Source organism: Phaseolus vulgaris, chromosome 3 (assembly GCF_000499845.2).
Source record: "Phaseolus vulgaris cultivar G19833 chromosome 3, P. vulgaris v2.0, whole genome shotgun sequence".
Classification (NCBI taxonomy): domain Eukaryota; kingdom Viridiplantae; phylum Streptophyta; class Magnoliopsida; order Fabales; family Fabaceae; genus Phaseolus; species Phaseolus vulgaris.
In genome coordinates, this window is record NC_023757.2 from 16,845,351 (window position 1) to 16,860,618 (window position 15,268).

General features: G+C 36.3%; 1 protein-coding gene and 1 long non-coding RNA gene across 2 annotated transcripts; both read right to left on the reverse strand.

Annotated features, from left to right (window-relative positions):
• Window positions 1–5,929: 5,929 nt before the first annotated feature.
• Window positions 5,930–6,939, reverse strand: LOC137805825 (uncharacterized). The gene is made up of 3 exons (XR_011080248.1): window positions 6,755–6,939; window positions 6,098–6,674; window positions 5,930–6,019 (listed from the first exon to the last, which is right to left on the reverse strand). It is a non-coding gene; the product is annotated as an uncharacterized lncRNA (long non-coding RNA).
• A 3,392-nt stretch (window positions 6,940–10,331) lies between these two features.
• On the reverse strand, window positions 10,332–12,602 carry LOC137839233 (uncharacterized). The gene is made up of 3 exons (XM_068648357.1): window positions 11,774–12,602; window positions 11,293–11,655; window positions 10,332–11,179 (listed from the first exon to the last, which is right to left on the reverse strand). The coding sequence occupies exons 1-3, from the start codon at window positions 12,600–12,602 to the stop codon at window positions 10,332–10,334; spliced, it is 2,040 nt and encodes a 679-aa protein (XP_068504458.1).
• Window positions 12,603–15,268: the final 2,666 nt, after the last annotated feature.

Here is a 15,268-nt window from a genome sequence, read left to right on the forward strand (position 1 = left end):
CAGTATTAGGTCAAAGAACACCAAGTGTATAGAATAGCTTCAGTCTTAAAAGTTGCTTACCTTACTAGGGTTCTTAGCACCCTTTATATAGGTTGAAACTAGGGTTTACCTCTGTTCTGTTACCACTGTTTAGGGTTCCTTGGGAAGTGTCCCTGTGCCGCTATTGTGTAATCTTAGTGTATCTGGCACATGAACTTCCCTTAACTGGAGTGCAACGGGTAATCAGAGTGGCCGCCTAGGTCCCAACTTGGTGCACCTAATATCTAGCACCATCTGTTTTGCGGGTGCCCTAAGTACCCACGTGCCATGCATGCAACTTCCTTGGAAACCCTGATTCTACTGGGCCCTTACGCCTCCTAGGATTATCCATGATGTTGCGCCTTCATGCGTTATACATCTCACATGCATGGATCCCTCGTGGCTTAGGCTTTCCACATGTCTCATGTCTTTAACTGTTAACTTATCGTAACTCTTAGGCCCGCCTCATGTAGCCTTCTACAATGTTCAGACGACCGATGTTTGATCTTCTCCCTCTACTGACGAGGTCCGATATCGATCTCCAATATCGGGCTTAGAATACCAATGCCCAAAGGCTGACCAATCCTTGGGTAAGTGCGTCTGGGGTCCACCTCTTGGCCCTCTCCCATCACCAAGCATCGGTGCACGATGTCTGAGGTCAGTCTCTGGGTCTGAAACCGAGGACTGGTCGGGACATCCCTAGAGGCCATTTGCACTCCGACGCTTAAGTCAATACTAGGGCTAGCAAAACACCAAACTCTATCACTGTTACTGTGTGGGTTAAGCGGCGCAAGAGAATAGCGTACCTTTGCCAAGTTTGTTACCTTACTATTTATAGACTGAAACTAGCATTTCCTCTTACCCGAAATGGGCCTTTCTGTTGGGCATGCCCAGCACTGTTGTTACCCTACTCTTAGGACAACCTAGCGCGTGGGGTCCCTAACTGGAGTGCAACCTCTGACGGGGTGACCACCTGGATGCCCCCTCGTGCACCTGATCTCTGGGGTCACCCGCCTCTGGGAGTGCCCTAGTTGTTCACGTGCCATGTATGCAGCTCACCCCTAGAACGTGACCCTCGCAGGCCATATCTTTCCAGCGGCTCTGTACTTTGTGTTACGCCTGAACGCGTCATCCACTCTAAACGCATGGGCCCTCATGATCTAGGCTTCTTCCTTACTGATAACTGGCATGTGATATGGGGCCCACCTCTCATGGCCCAGCTCTACTATATGGGTTCTCGATGTCTAATCTCTCTACACTGTCTAGTGGCACGTCGGTACATCCTGATGACCGATGTCTGACCACTCTTTGGCTTCTTGGCACACGTGCCTAGCGAGATACCGGCTCACGTCGCTCGTGGGACCCGGTTACGTGGCACCAACATTACCAGTGATCAACAACGCCCAAGGACTGGTCGGTACACTTCTCAACATGCATTACATCTATACAGTGTCTGACTTCTAACCTCGAACAGTACGGAAGATCAAAGAAGATTGATTTTTTCTTCCAAATGTTTGACACAGATGACTTTTTTTTTTACTTACCGAAGGTGTGGTCTATGTTATTTACCTTTTCGTAAACCTCAACACCAGTTAATGGAGTTGGGGACCACTAGTCTTTTGATGTCCATTAAAGGCTTTTCTCAACCTCCGGTAAGGATGATGACTTCTAAGAAACCTCCAATGCCGAAGATATATTGTCTTTCTTCCATGTTTCAATTGTTGATAAGCGGTTTCTTTTTCGCATATTGGACATGCTTTATGACCCTTAACACTATACCCTGATAAGTTACCATATGCTGAAAAGTCATTGTGCAAAATAACATGGCATGCAACTTGAAAGTTTCATTAGCAAATTCGTCAAATACTTCAACACCCTGATCCCACATTAACTTCAAATCTTCAATTAGGGGACTTAGATAAACCTCTATGTCATTTCCTAACGGTTTCGGACCGGATATCATCATAGACAACATCATGTATTTTTCGCTTCATGCACAATCCAGGAGGTAGGTTGTAAATAACTAGTAAAACAGGGCATGAACTATGATTTGTACTCATATTACCAAACGGATCCATTCCGTCTGTAGCTAAACCAAGTCAGATATTTCTTGATTCTTTACCAAACTTTGGAAACTCATCATCAAATTTCTTTCATTGAATAGAACCAGCTAAATGTCGGTACATGCCATCACATTTCCTCTCATCTGCATGCCATCTAAGATTTTTAGCATCGTTTGGGTTTGCAAACAAACGCTTCATCCTTGGAATAATGGGAAGATACCACATAACCTTCATTGGGGGTCCATGCTTTTCTATCTCTTCAATAGTATCATCATCTTTTTGTTTCAACTGATAACATGATAACCCACACCTCGAACAACTTTTCAACAATTCAAAATCTTTCATGTATAATATAAAATCATTAGGGCATGCATGTATGTTTTTATACTCCATACCCATTGGACAAAAAATCTTTTTGGCCTCACAAATACGATTAGGTAGAGTATTTCCCTCTGGAAGCATATCCTTGAACAACTGAAGCAATTTCGTGAAGCTTTTATCAGTTCATCCATTTATTGCCTTCAAATTCATCAATCATAACATTGCCGACAACCATGTGAAGTTAGTTGGTTCAGGATACAATGGAGTCTCTGCATCACTTGACATACTTCCATATCCATGCACTTCTGCAAAAGACTCAGCTCCCACATCACAAATCATGTCCTCCAATCGATCATCATCTACATCATCATGTACTGCATCATTTATGGTGGACCCCACATATTTTTTAGTTATGGAAACACGTGGTAAATTTAATAATTTACCATGTCATGTCCAAGTTGTATAAAAACGAAGAAACCCATCACATAGAAGGTGCTCCCTCATTATCTTAACATCTAGTATCCTTCCATTCAAATAGTTAACGCACGGACACCTGATCTTTGCTCCAGCATGACCACTATTATTTGAATTACGTTGCGCAAATTTATAAATTCTTCTATACTCCTCTTTTGTACTCATCACTTGTGCGAACATAATTAATCCAATTTCGATCCATTATATTCTATAATTGTCATTCAAGTGTTTCTAATAAGTGTTCTATCTCACACGTCTGTCGATGGTCGAACACCCCTGGACTCAAAACCAGCACGTATCAATTGTTGAGGGTCAAACACCCTCGGACTCAATACTAACATGATAATTCTATTATAAACTAACAACTAACATAATATAAATTAATAATAAATACAAATTATAATAAATACTAAATAATATAAATTTAACAAAATGCAAATTATAATAAATAAAAAATAAACAAATTCATAACATTAAAAAAATAACAAAAATTTAAAACACCAACCTTGTGCATGAGAGTGGCACGGAAGCGCACTACAAGAAAAAATGGTTTTAACGAGGGTTTATTTTTACATTATCCAGGGTTAAAACCTCCATTAAGTCATTTACCCAGGTTGTAGTTTCCCCTGCTAAACCATCTCTGGGGAATGTGTTCCCCAGGATTTTTTTTAAACCTCAGGAAAAGCCTTTCAAAACTCTTGTTAAATACCATGGGTTTAAGAACCTTCTTAAAATACCATGGGTTTCAAAACCTCCGTAAAATACCATAGGTTTCAAAACCTCCATAAAATACCACAGGTTTTAGAACCTCTGTAAAATACCGCAGGTTTTAGAACCTCTGTAAAATACCATGGGTTTCAAAACCTTCGTAAAATACCATGGGTTTCAAAACCTCCCTAAAATACCATGGGTTTCAAAACCTCCATAAAATGTTTTAGAACCTCCTTTAAAAATACCATAGGTTTCAAAATTATGAAAATTTGTTTTTTTTATTCATTTACCATTTAGGCATTCATGTGTTTTTTAAACCACAATTATTTACATCTATTGTATTTATTTATCTATGTTTGTTAAAGTATTTTTTTTCAATAAATAAAAGAAATAAATGGGACCAAGCTTTATCTTCAGCAATATCTTAGGATGAAGATTAAGCTGAGATAAGTTAGTGTTTAGCAAGCTTTTTATTTATTTCTTTTCTCACCAAATTTTAACATTAAACACCATGCATACAATAAATCAACAACTCGATGATGACCAAGATCAAGTACACATATCAGTCCAAAGATTTATTTTGTTCCGCTTTATTAGTTCAAAAATATTACTTATATCAATAGACTACATCATTCTTCAAATTTATCCCAAGAAAATTCAGTTCTCCGAAAATTAAATTCATAAAAACTTGAAGGACTAGACTGATATTAAAACAATCTTTTGAGAATCAAAATATTAATCTATGGTAATAATTAACTTTAAGCACAATACTCCCTTCAAAGGAATTTGTTCTGAAGTCGCACTTATTTTATGGCAATGTACTGTATTGGGCTTCAGCATATTGCAAGTTTTACTAAACTAATCCTGACTAAAGCATTATTAATGAAATAGGATATTTATCTATCTTCTTTGAAGTGGATTTATTTATCTTACAATAGAAACTTGTGAGTTATTTTAAGCTTAAGGTATCCCAATTTCTAACCTTGACCAAATTGAACGTGGTCACCCCCATAATATCATGTTAAGCAAGTCCCAATAATTCTAACCCTTCCTCCCCACAAAAAAAATCCCCTGCCTTCGTTCCCAACCTCCAAGTTTTTTGCTACGAAATAAAGGAAAACTTGAAAAAGAATCAATTCATGTTTGACTGAACAATATCAAAAGCACATAGATCCCATGGGTACAAAACCTTGACTAGAGAACCTCAAACTACAGCAGTAGTAATGCATTAGAAGATTCAATGATCATTAGGCACCTTAATCTTATCTAATAACACAAAACACCTAATAAAAGCACTGAAAAACATTTTAAGCAATATCTTCCCCACTACCGTACACAAGAAGATTAGACAAACCATTTTGGCCCTAAATGGAGGAGCTTTGTAGAAAGAAAACAGCAGTTTGATCCAAACATACTGCCAATATGCCATCATTCCAAACATTTAGCAATATTGCACTATGGTACAAAAACAAATTTCATAATTGTTCATTCCTTATATAATCATTATGCTCCTTTCACAAACAGGACACAAAGCTACTAAGTATTACCTTGCCTACTGCTGCTAGAACTATTGTTGCATCTGAACACCCAAAAACAGTAGCATATCTCAAAGGTGCTAAGATGTATATGGCAGACTCGTGGCAATTTAGAACCTGTAACGATCAAACATAATTTTTATTAGCATACTACATATAGTTATCAACCATAATCTGAAGTGACCTCTCAATTTCCAAACACACATGATTCAAGCAGAAAAAACATATATTCACTCAAACAATACCATATCATAAAATGGTGACATATCCTTTTTAAGGAACTAAATGTTAAAAAGTTTACTATAGATGTTCAAAAACTAAGCACGAAAACCAAACTTAACCCAATACAAACTGATCAGTTGGCAATTTTATGCCCTCATTTCAAATATGGCTATAACATAACCAATATCAATCAGAGTTGTTAAATAGCAGCCATAGTGATGATATAGCTCAACTGCATAACGGTATTTCTTAGATCCACAATTGCGAATCCATCTTCAATTACAACCTCTATCATTGTTGTGGTTACAGCATACATTCTCTAGTCATCTTTGGTGAAATTTAGGGGGAAACTTGGTTTAAGTTATATAATTGTAATACCAGGAATAACATTACAGAGAATTTTTAGTCAGAATCTTATTCCTATGCATGTCCAAAAATATGCTTGGTTCATTTTTCATATTCCTTGGAATGTTTTTAAATTTTAAAATGATTAAAGATATAAAAATGGAATGGAAGTTAAACTAGTGTTAAAAAATAACTTTCCTCATTCCCATGGAAATGCACCTTTCTCACCCCTATTAGCACGTAAAATCAGTTCAGATAATGCAACTTCCTAATTTTTATGGTTTTGGTTTTGCCTTCCTAATTTTTTGGCACACTTCCTTGATCAGACACCTACAATATAAACATATATCACAATTAGAAATGTAAATCTAAAAAATAAAACAAGTTATTTAAATTTTTAAACATTACCGATGAACGATTGAACATAGTCAACTCAGGAGGCAATTGACCTTGATAACTTTGAAAGAAAAAATTCGTCATTATCTCAAATCTTTTTTCATGTTCTTCATATCTTTTTTCACGTTCTTCATATCTTTTATTTTGTTCATCCAATTGTGACTTTAAAGCAATAACCTATATTAAAACACAATTTATCATGAAAAAGCGTGAGAAAACCATACACATTAAAAAATAACCAATTTATCAACAAAAGCTATACTAAATTTCCTATAATTTTGTGTGAATAATATTCAACACAACATTTCCAATCTTGGCATGATAATCTAAAGTAAACAACACCAAATTGCTACATAAGAAAATGCATGTTCAAAACCTGATTCTCCAATTCTCTATAAGAAGTAGTTGAAGATATCCCAGTGCGAGAATTTCTAGTATATCCAAACACATGAGAAGGGCAAGGTCTCAATCCCATCCCTCGAACACGACCACAATGTTCTTCACTTCCAAAGGCATGAGCTAGTGAATCATCAATTGATATATCATGTGAGAGGGAAGATGTATTTGACTCATATGCTTGAATCTTTTCCTACAAATAATGAAAAAAGTTATAAATGAATCTCACATCCAATTTGGTTGAGTTTTCATCTTTACAAAAATGATACTTACCCCAATCTCTCTTGACCCATCATTCACAAATTCTCCGTTAGCATGTTTATGTGTTGCTACCCATACTTCTCCCCTACTAACTTTGCGACCAAGCTCTTTCTCCTATAAAATGTAACAAAAGTATATGAATCATGATATATGATATAACAAAAATTATAGGAGAATCAAGTTACCATCTCATCTTTCTTCCGCGCAATGCTCTTGGATCCACCAGTATGAGGAATTGTTTGCTTCTTTCTATTATCCTTGTTCTTTTTGGCAATTTCCTAAGCATACATGTAGTAAAAGAACTAAATATAAATAAATCAAAACTTTAAAGAATAAAGTAGTTTTTATTACCTTTGTCCTTGAATTTAAATGGTAGTCAATAAAAGAAGCCCAATGGTCTTTATTCATTACTTATGGACACATTGCAATAATTTCATCTCTATTGTGTGTTCCATCATTTCTTTGTTGCCATAGTTGTTGCCTATACTCAGTCCACTTTGTGTTAAGTTATTTGAAGATATATCTTACATGAGCATCAGATTCAACTTCAAACTTAGCCTTCAAAATTATTACACAAGTAAATTTAAGATAATTGCAATATAATATCAATTAAAACACAGAAAAATACAAAAATAATTACTTGAATGGTTTTCTTAAGTATATCTTCTTTGTAACCTTTGGGAATCTTCCTCCAACTTTGATAGCTAATAGGAAATGTATTAACATTTCTTGCAACATGACCTAAAAACCTATTCAACAATGCTCCACTGTCATCAACTGGTTGGTTCTCGTTATTCCAGTTAACAAGAATCCTCTCACCAACAGATAAAAACCAGACATCATTTGTTGTTAATTGTTTCCTAACCTTTTTGCCTTCACTATCTGTCAAAATTATTGTTAGTTTAAGAGGACGAACATAAAAAACAAATACAATGTGAGTTTTGTATTGATTCAAGCTTACTAATGATATCAACAAGCCATGATCTTTTACGTGATACATGCTTTGATTGTTCAGTTTGCATCTCAATACCCACATTTTCTTCCATTTCTTCATCAGATTGTAACCTTGGGGTAGGTTCAGATGTAGATTCATGGACAGATTCATTTGTATTATCAAATTGAAATTCAGGTGCAGAATTGTTCTTAATAGTAGAAATCAACCTATGAGGTGCATGTGGGGGAGGAGGCTTCTTATTATTATTCTCTATAGGATGAGAATTCACATGAGGTGCTGCATAATAATAAATGAATACATGTGAAAAATAATATATTTTTAAAGAGAATGCCAAATTAAAATATGAGTACAAACATCTCACTAAATGGAAGTTGTGTATGAACTTACTTGAGTTATTAAGGGCTGGAAGTTGGTCAAAAGTGTTATTGAGAGTATCATGTTCTGTTGCTCTAGTCTTCTTGATGGACATTTTCTTTATCTTCAGGTATTCTTGAAATAATAACATTAATACATGTCAAAATAGATTTTCAATAAATCATAATATAATGCATGTATAAACAATAATGTATAAGTAATAAGGATGATAATTTAAACAAAAATAATATACAAGTGTTCAATTAAAAATAGGACCTTGTTAACGATATACTCCCTTCTCCATTTACAAATAAAGTTTCAAAATTGTTTTTGATCCGATCGGTCATCGGTCGTAGATGACGTCAGCAGCAGAGAACCACGTGGACCACTCGCAGGGTGACACGTGGACCAGGTGACAGAGAGACCAGGGAGGCGATCGCCAAGAGCGGTGATCGGGGGTCAGTGACCAGGTGACCACCGACAGATCAGGTGGCAGAGAGGTCAGGGGACAGATCATCCAGAATGGTGATCGGTGGTCAGCAGCCAAATGGCCACCAACAGACCAGTCCTCAGACTAACGCCTGGGGCAGAATGCGAGAAGCAAATAAGCACTGATCAGTCATCGGGTGCATTGTCATCGGGGCCTCGTGTTACACGCAGTTAAACTGGGACTGAGGTCCCCAGCGAGAGCGTTACGCATGGACCTCGCATGATCACATCTTAGGGAATCATGCACGAGAGTGGCCTGAGGGAACTAGTAAACCAGTCAGTGATTGGTGATTCCCTCAACCCATTACGTGCGTGGCACCGTGAAGGGTAAGCTGTATACGCAGAGAGCAACGTTTGGTGAGTGTGCCTAGACCAGCCGCACCTGACGTTCTCCTAAGAGCCCTTCCAGTGAGTGACACGTGTGTGGTTAGATGTGAGTTGCAGGCCTCCACGTGTCATCATCTGAGAGGGGTGCGGTCCAGACAAAAGTGCACTCCGTACCACTAAGGGTACAGACAGGCGCAGCCAAGCCTAGAGACGCGCAGACATGCACAGACTCTCACGCTCTCACTACTAATTCTGCAGGTACACTGTCTCTGAAAAGCATAACAGGGTTCTGACACATGCCAGAAAAGCATAACAGAATTCTGTTATGCCCAGAAACAGAGAGAGAGAGAGAGAGAGACATAAAAGAGGGAATCAGGGAGAGATGAGCACGAGAAAAAAGAGAGCAAGAGTTTTTCACACACACTGCTAGTTTTCTCATCTTTGGTGGTTCTGTGGACTAACTTGATCGTCGGAGTGCAAACGGCCGCTAGAGGCGCCGTCTGTGTGTTTTGCAGGTCACGTTTGGAGCATCAAGAGAAGGTTCTGAGGGTGATTCTGCAGAAGACGCAGTCGCGTAGGCAGGGCAAAGAGTGCCACGAAGCGATTCCTCCACGTTCGAGTTGCCGGTAGCATCAGTTTTGTACAAATGCTTCACATTCATGAAAAGTGACATCATTATCTTCTCCCATGTCATATAAGTCTCGTGGCTTTAGATGCATAGGAATGCTCCAATCTTTAGCTAATTCATCCACTACATATTAAACCATTTGTGCTTCTTTAGCTTGGATGTATGGTTCATCATCATCATTATCACCAATGTGTATCAAACGTGTAAAGTTTACTAGTGTAAATCCAAGATCATCTGTCATAATCCCTCTAGAAATAGTTGTATTAGCCCACATACATTTGAACAAAGTAACAGAAAATCGACCATTATAGTTTATCTCAATTATGTCTACCAATTTTCCATAATAAGGCACACCCCCAAATTGCATTTGATTGTCGATGCTACTTGCATAACTCTTTGTCCCAAAAGTACCAAATATCCCACTATTTTGTGTTTTAAGTCCTTCATCTCTCTCCAATGTACGGAACTTGAAGCCATTTACATTGTAAGCATTGTAACATTTTGCACAATCAATTGGCCCCATAGCTAAGAACTTTAAATCATCTGAGTGAGGTCCATTCAACTCATTTCTTATCTAAAAAAGAGGAAAATATGATCAAAACAATTCTATATATTCAATATAATCAAACGTCAAAAATATAAATTATATATACACGACGAGAAAACCATTCTGCAAATTCTCTATGAACCCTCTTATCTATCACAGAGGATGACCGTGTACGACTTCTTAATTGTCTTCGTGTAATGTCTCTAAATTCTCTAAATTAAATAAATAATAATTACATGGTTAGTGTTCAATTGCAGATGAATCATAATAAGTTATAAAGTCAAAGTACTTACTGAAGGAAAGGGTCAACTTGGGCACAATTAGTCAATATATGACGATGTGCTTGTAACTTTTCCTTTGTTGATAAAGAGAAGTAAGTAAAAGACCCAATTGGTTTTCCAACAGGTGGAAACAAAGTGCTTGCACTAGATGACATAGTATATGGTTCATCATTAACACGCCTTATTCGATTAAATACAGTCTCAATTTCATTTAAATATCTTGAACAAAAGGTTAAAGACTCTTCAGCCATGTAGCCTTCAACTATTGAGCCTTCTGGTTGTGCCTTGTTACGCACATAAGATTTCAACTTTCCTAAATATCTCTCAATGGGATACATCCATCTATACTGGACAGGTCCTCCAAGCTTGGCATCTTCCACCAAATGCACAATCAAATGAACCATGACTGTAAAAAATGCAAGAGGAAATAATATCTCCATGTGACATAATGTGAAAACAACTCTATTTTGCAGTTGGTTAAGTTCATCCACTTTTAAAACTTTACTGCACAAGTTTCTCAAAAATGAACACAAATCAATCAAAACATAGCACACTTCCTTAGGGAGTGTCTTTCTCATTGCTAAAGGTAGAAGTTGTTCCATCAAAACATGTGAATCATGACTTTTCAATCCTCCAAGCTTACATTGTTTGACATCAACACATCTACTAATGTTACTTGAGTAGCCATCTGGAACAGTGATGTTCTTTAGTGTTGTCAGAAATGTATGCTTATTTTCTTTTGTTAATGTATATATAGCAGGAAGATATTTATTATTTTCATCAGGCCAAAGATCAGGTCTAACACCCCAATCTTTTAAGTCCTTTCGTGCCTTTAGGTTATCTTTTGATTTTTTACCTTGGTTCAATAATGTATACACCACATTATCACATACATTTTTTCAATGTGCATAACATCTAGATTATGGTGCAATAAATTGTTTACCCAATAAGGAAGTTCAAAAAATATACTTTTTTTTCGCCATTGTAGAGGGCCATCAATAGCTTGGTGATCTCTGCGTTGTTTTTTCCCCAATTCCTCAACTTCTGGTTCTTTCCCAAATATGATATTAACATTCTCAACTTGTCTTAAGACATTTGTTCCTAATATTGTCAAAGGAGGATTTCTATTTTCCACACTTCCATCAAAATGAATGCGGGCTAATCTAAATTTGTGTCTTGCATTTAACCAACGTCGATGATTCATGAAACAAAATTTACCCTGAATCTTCTTAGGAGTAGTGTCAAAATTACACCTAGGGCAAGCCAACCCAGTATGTGTGTTCCACCCAGATAAGGTTCCAAGACCAGGAAAATCACTAATGGTCAATATAGCTGCATGCATCATTGTTATATGAATCAAAACTTTTGAGTCCATTGTTCCATAGCTCTTTTAATTCTTCAATTAATGGCCTTAAATATACATCAATATCATTTCCTAGTGCTCTTTTACCAGGAATGATCATGGAAAGAATGAATGAACTTTGCTTCATACACATCCAAGGAGGAAGATTGTAGGGTATGAGTACAATAGACCAAGTACTATGACTTGTACTCAAATCACCAAATGGATTGAATCCATCAGCAGCCAAACCAAGTCTAACATTTCGATCATCTGAAACAAATTGAGGATTCATTAGATCAAAGTTCTTCCATGCTTCAGAATCCCTCGGATGCCTTAGTATGCCTTCATTTGTACTTCCTGATGCATGCCATTGCATATGCTCGGCTATTTTAGAAGACATAAGCATTCGTTGTAAGCGTGGCTTCAATGGAAAATATCTTAAAACTTTAGCAGGAACTTTCTTTTTCTTTTTCATAGTACCATCAATAGTCTTGTTCTTCTTTCTTCTTTTCCATCTAGATTCATTACATTTCTTACAAACTTCTTTGTCTTTGTCTTCTCCATAGTACAACATGCAATCATTTAGGCAAGCATCAATTTTGGTGTAATGAAGGCTAAGCTTATTAATGATTTTCTTAGCTTCATAGAAGGAACATGGAATTTTAGCATAATCAAAGGCATCTGCTAACAACTCCAATATCATTGACATTGCCTTGTCAGTCATTCTACATAGACATTTGATGTGGTACAATTTGAGCAAGAAAGAAAGTTTAGAGTACTTGCCACATCCTTCATACAAACTTTGTTGCCCATCATGCATAAACTTCAGATACTCAGCAATTTCATCAGGCATCATTTCGCTTGATCTAGGACGCATATTCTCATCATCCTCCACGTTATCATCATAGAAAAAATTTCCGAATGCGTCATTAACCATGACACGTATGGGATCATTACCAGAAACTTTATGCAAACTGGAGGTGTTTCAGTTGTATTTTATACAAAACTTGTCTCGCCATGTAGAAGCCAGAATGTATAACCATTTGGAAAAGGATGAAGAATCAAGTGCTCATGTGTTGCTTCTCGAGTTTGCCATTTTTTAAGATTGCATTTCGGACATGGGCAAATTATCTTACCCTAAACGCTCTTATTAGCAAATGCAAAGTCCAAAAATTTATTCAATCCATCCATGTACTGACATGTATTTCAAGGCATGTTAATCCAAGACTTATCCATATCTAAATGGAATTGTTTGATAAAAATAAAGCAAATCTAGCATGAAAGTTTAAAAAAAAAAACATGTGTCAACAAGAGTATTAGAATGCGTAAAAGAATAGAAGTGAAATAAGTGTATAAAGAAGTTGTACAAAGTGTATGAAGAAGATATGAAAGTGATAAAAGAAAACTATTTTATTTCTATTTGAACTCAATTAATTATTAATTAGTATCCGAATCTGGATACTCTCAATTAAGACATGATCAAGATTGATCTAAAAAAGATTAACATGGAATATTACATGTGTGGACATTCAATTATGAAAAGCACATATCACAGGTGCAGTTAAGGGTAAGCAATGTTACAGATGAAAAACACAATTTAATGTGTACAAACAAAGCATATGTGAAGTTAACACCTAATGGTGTTAACCAAGGTAGTTGAATTGAATCAAGTGGCTCCGAAAAACATGAAAAATATAGAAAACTACAGCATTATGAAAAATATAGAAAACTGAAAAGTATAGTGATTAATTTATGTGGCAGCAAAAGTGAATAAGATAGAGTAATTAATCACTATACTTTTCAGATACATTAAGAAAATAACAAAATAAAAATAGTTGGTTCAATTATATAATAGATCTTAGCCTCTTATGCACATCCATTGCTATTTGGCACAACAGGAAAAGAAGAGATAATTGGTTTACATGTGACAAAAGAAGTATCCGGTATGTGAATTGCAAGAAGTCAGGAAGGTGATTCCGTTCCTAGCTTCGTTGTGCGCAATTGCTACTCCCTACATTTAGCACTAAAAAGAGATTCAGTACGATGATGTTTACATCCCACCCTTCAGTTTCAAACACTATAATATAAATCCTACTTAGGGTGGGATTGCTGATTATTGGTAATCTAGATAAGCATTTTCTAATACATGTTTATTCAAAACTACAAAATAGTTCCCATATTCTGTGTCCAATTCATACGGTCAAAATGGAATGTTATTTCAATCATAACAGAATCATGATGTTTGAAATGCAGCCAAATATTAACTATCCTAACTATTACAAAGTGGACTTTAATCCTAACTCAACCCCATAAAACCGGCTTAATAAGGTGAGGTTTGAACCCATTTATATATTATGAAATGTCCTTATCTCTAGTCGATGTGGGATCTCCAACACACCCCCCTCACGCCGAGAGTGATAGATAGAAGCTCGTGCGTGAGACTATATATTTTGGGTGGTCCGATAGCGGCCCGATAGCGGGTGGCACGATAGGCCCAACAAATACTCGCTAGGATAGGCTCGAAATGGCTCTGATACCATATTACAGTAAATGAAGATGAATATTCCTTGCCTGATGTGATGCTTTAATGTAACGAACGTAATCGCACGTAGTCGTAATGGAAAAAAAAAGGTTTCTATAAACCCTAATTATAGAGAAAACTAAATATAAAGTAAACTTTTATTCACTTGTGTATTATAGAGTAAAATACATGGTGTATATATAAGAGAAAGATTAAGACCTAGCTGAAACAGAAAAGGAAGGTTGGGCCAAACAAACAAAGCCCAATAATTTAAAATGGAAAAATAAATATGTTAACACTAACTTTGCCAAAGCAAATTCTGGTATTTAAAAGTTCTTGTACAAAACTACATTTAATGGGTGAAAGGAAATATGACATCCCAAGTCATGTATGCATACAAAAAATCCAGATCCTTATTCCCAGTAACATCAATGTTATATTATGTTTCTTTATTTCTAATAGAGAAAATGACATTCAGCAAATTCGTAAGAAGAATGGTAAACACAACACCTAAGAGCACTAGATCCCATTGACTCAACACCATTCAATTGAACTTCTAAAATATGCTTCTTAATTATTAATCCTAAACAGGTATTGGTATTGATAACCCTCCATTGCTCCAAGAGAAAAGAGAATCAAATACCCAAAAGAGAGCATCAACCCAAAGAAAAGCTTTTTCACTCCACAGAAAAGCAAAATGGAGAATAAAAAGTTTATTCATTTTCAAACTCAACATTTTTTTTTTATCAGCAATGAATAAATTAAATAACATAGATACTTTAGGGTATCCCAACCCGTATACAAGCTCACAAGGTACTCCCCCTTATGGTCTAGAACAACACAAAAAAACAACTATTATGTGGTATAATTTGCACCATTACAAAGCCCAATCTGGTTACAAATTCTACACCAGCACTTACAAAAAATCACAAAAAACAGCACCCCTTCCTGCATTGTAACCTTGAAAAAAAGGAGGAGTACTTCATGTAGCTACAACCACTAAGGACTGCAACCAAGGGGCACACCAGCATCACATAACAACTTTAAATTGACTATGGCAGCAACCATATTAAAGATATGCA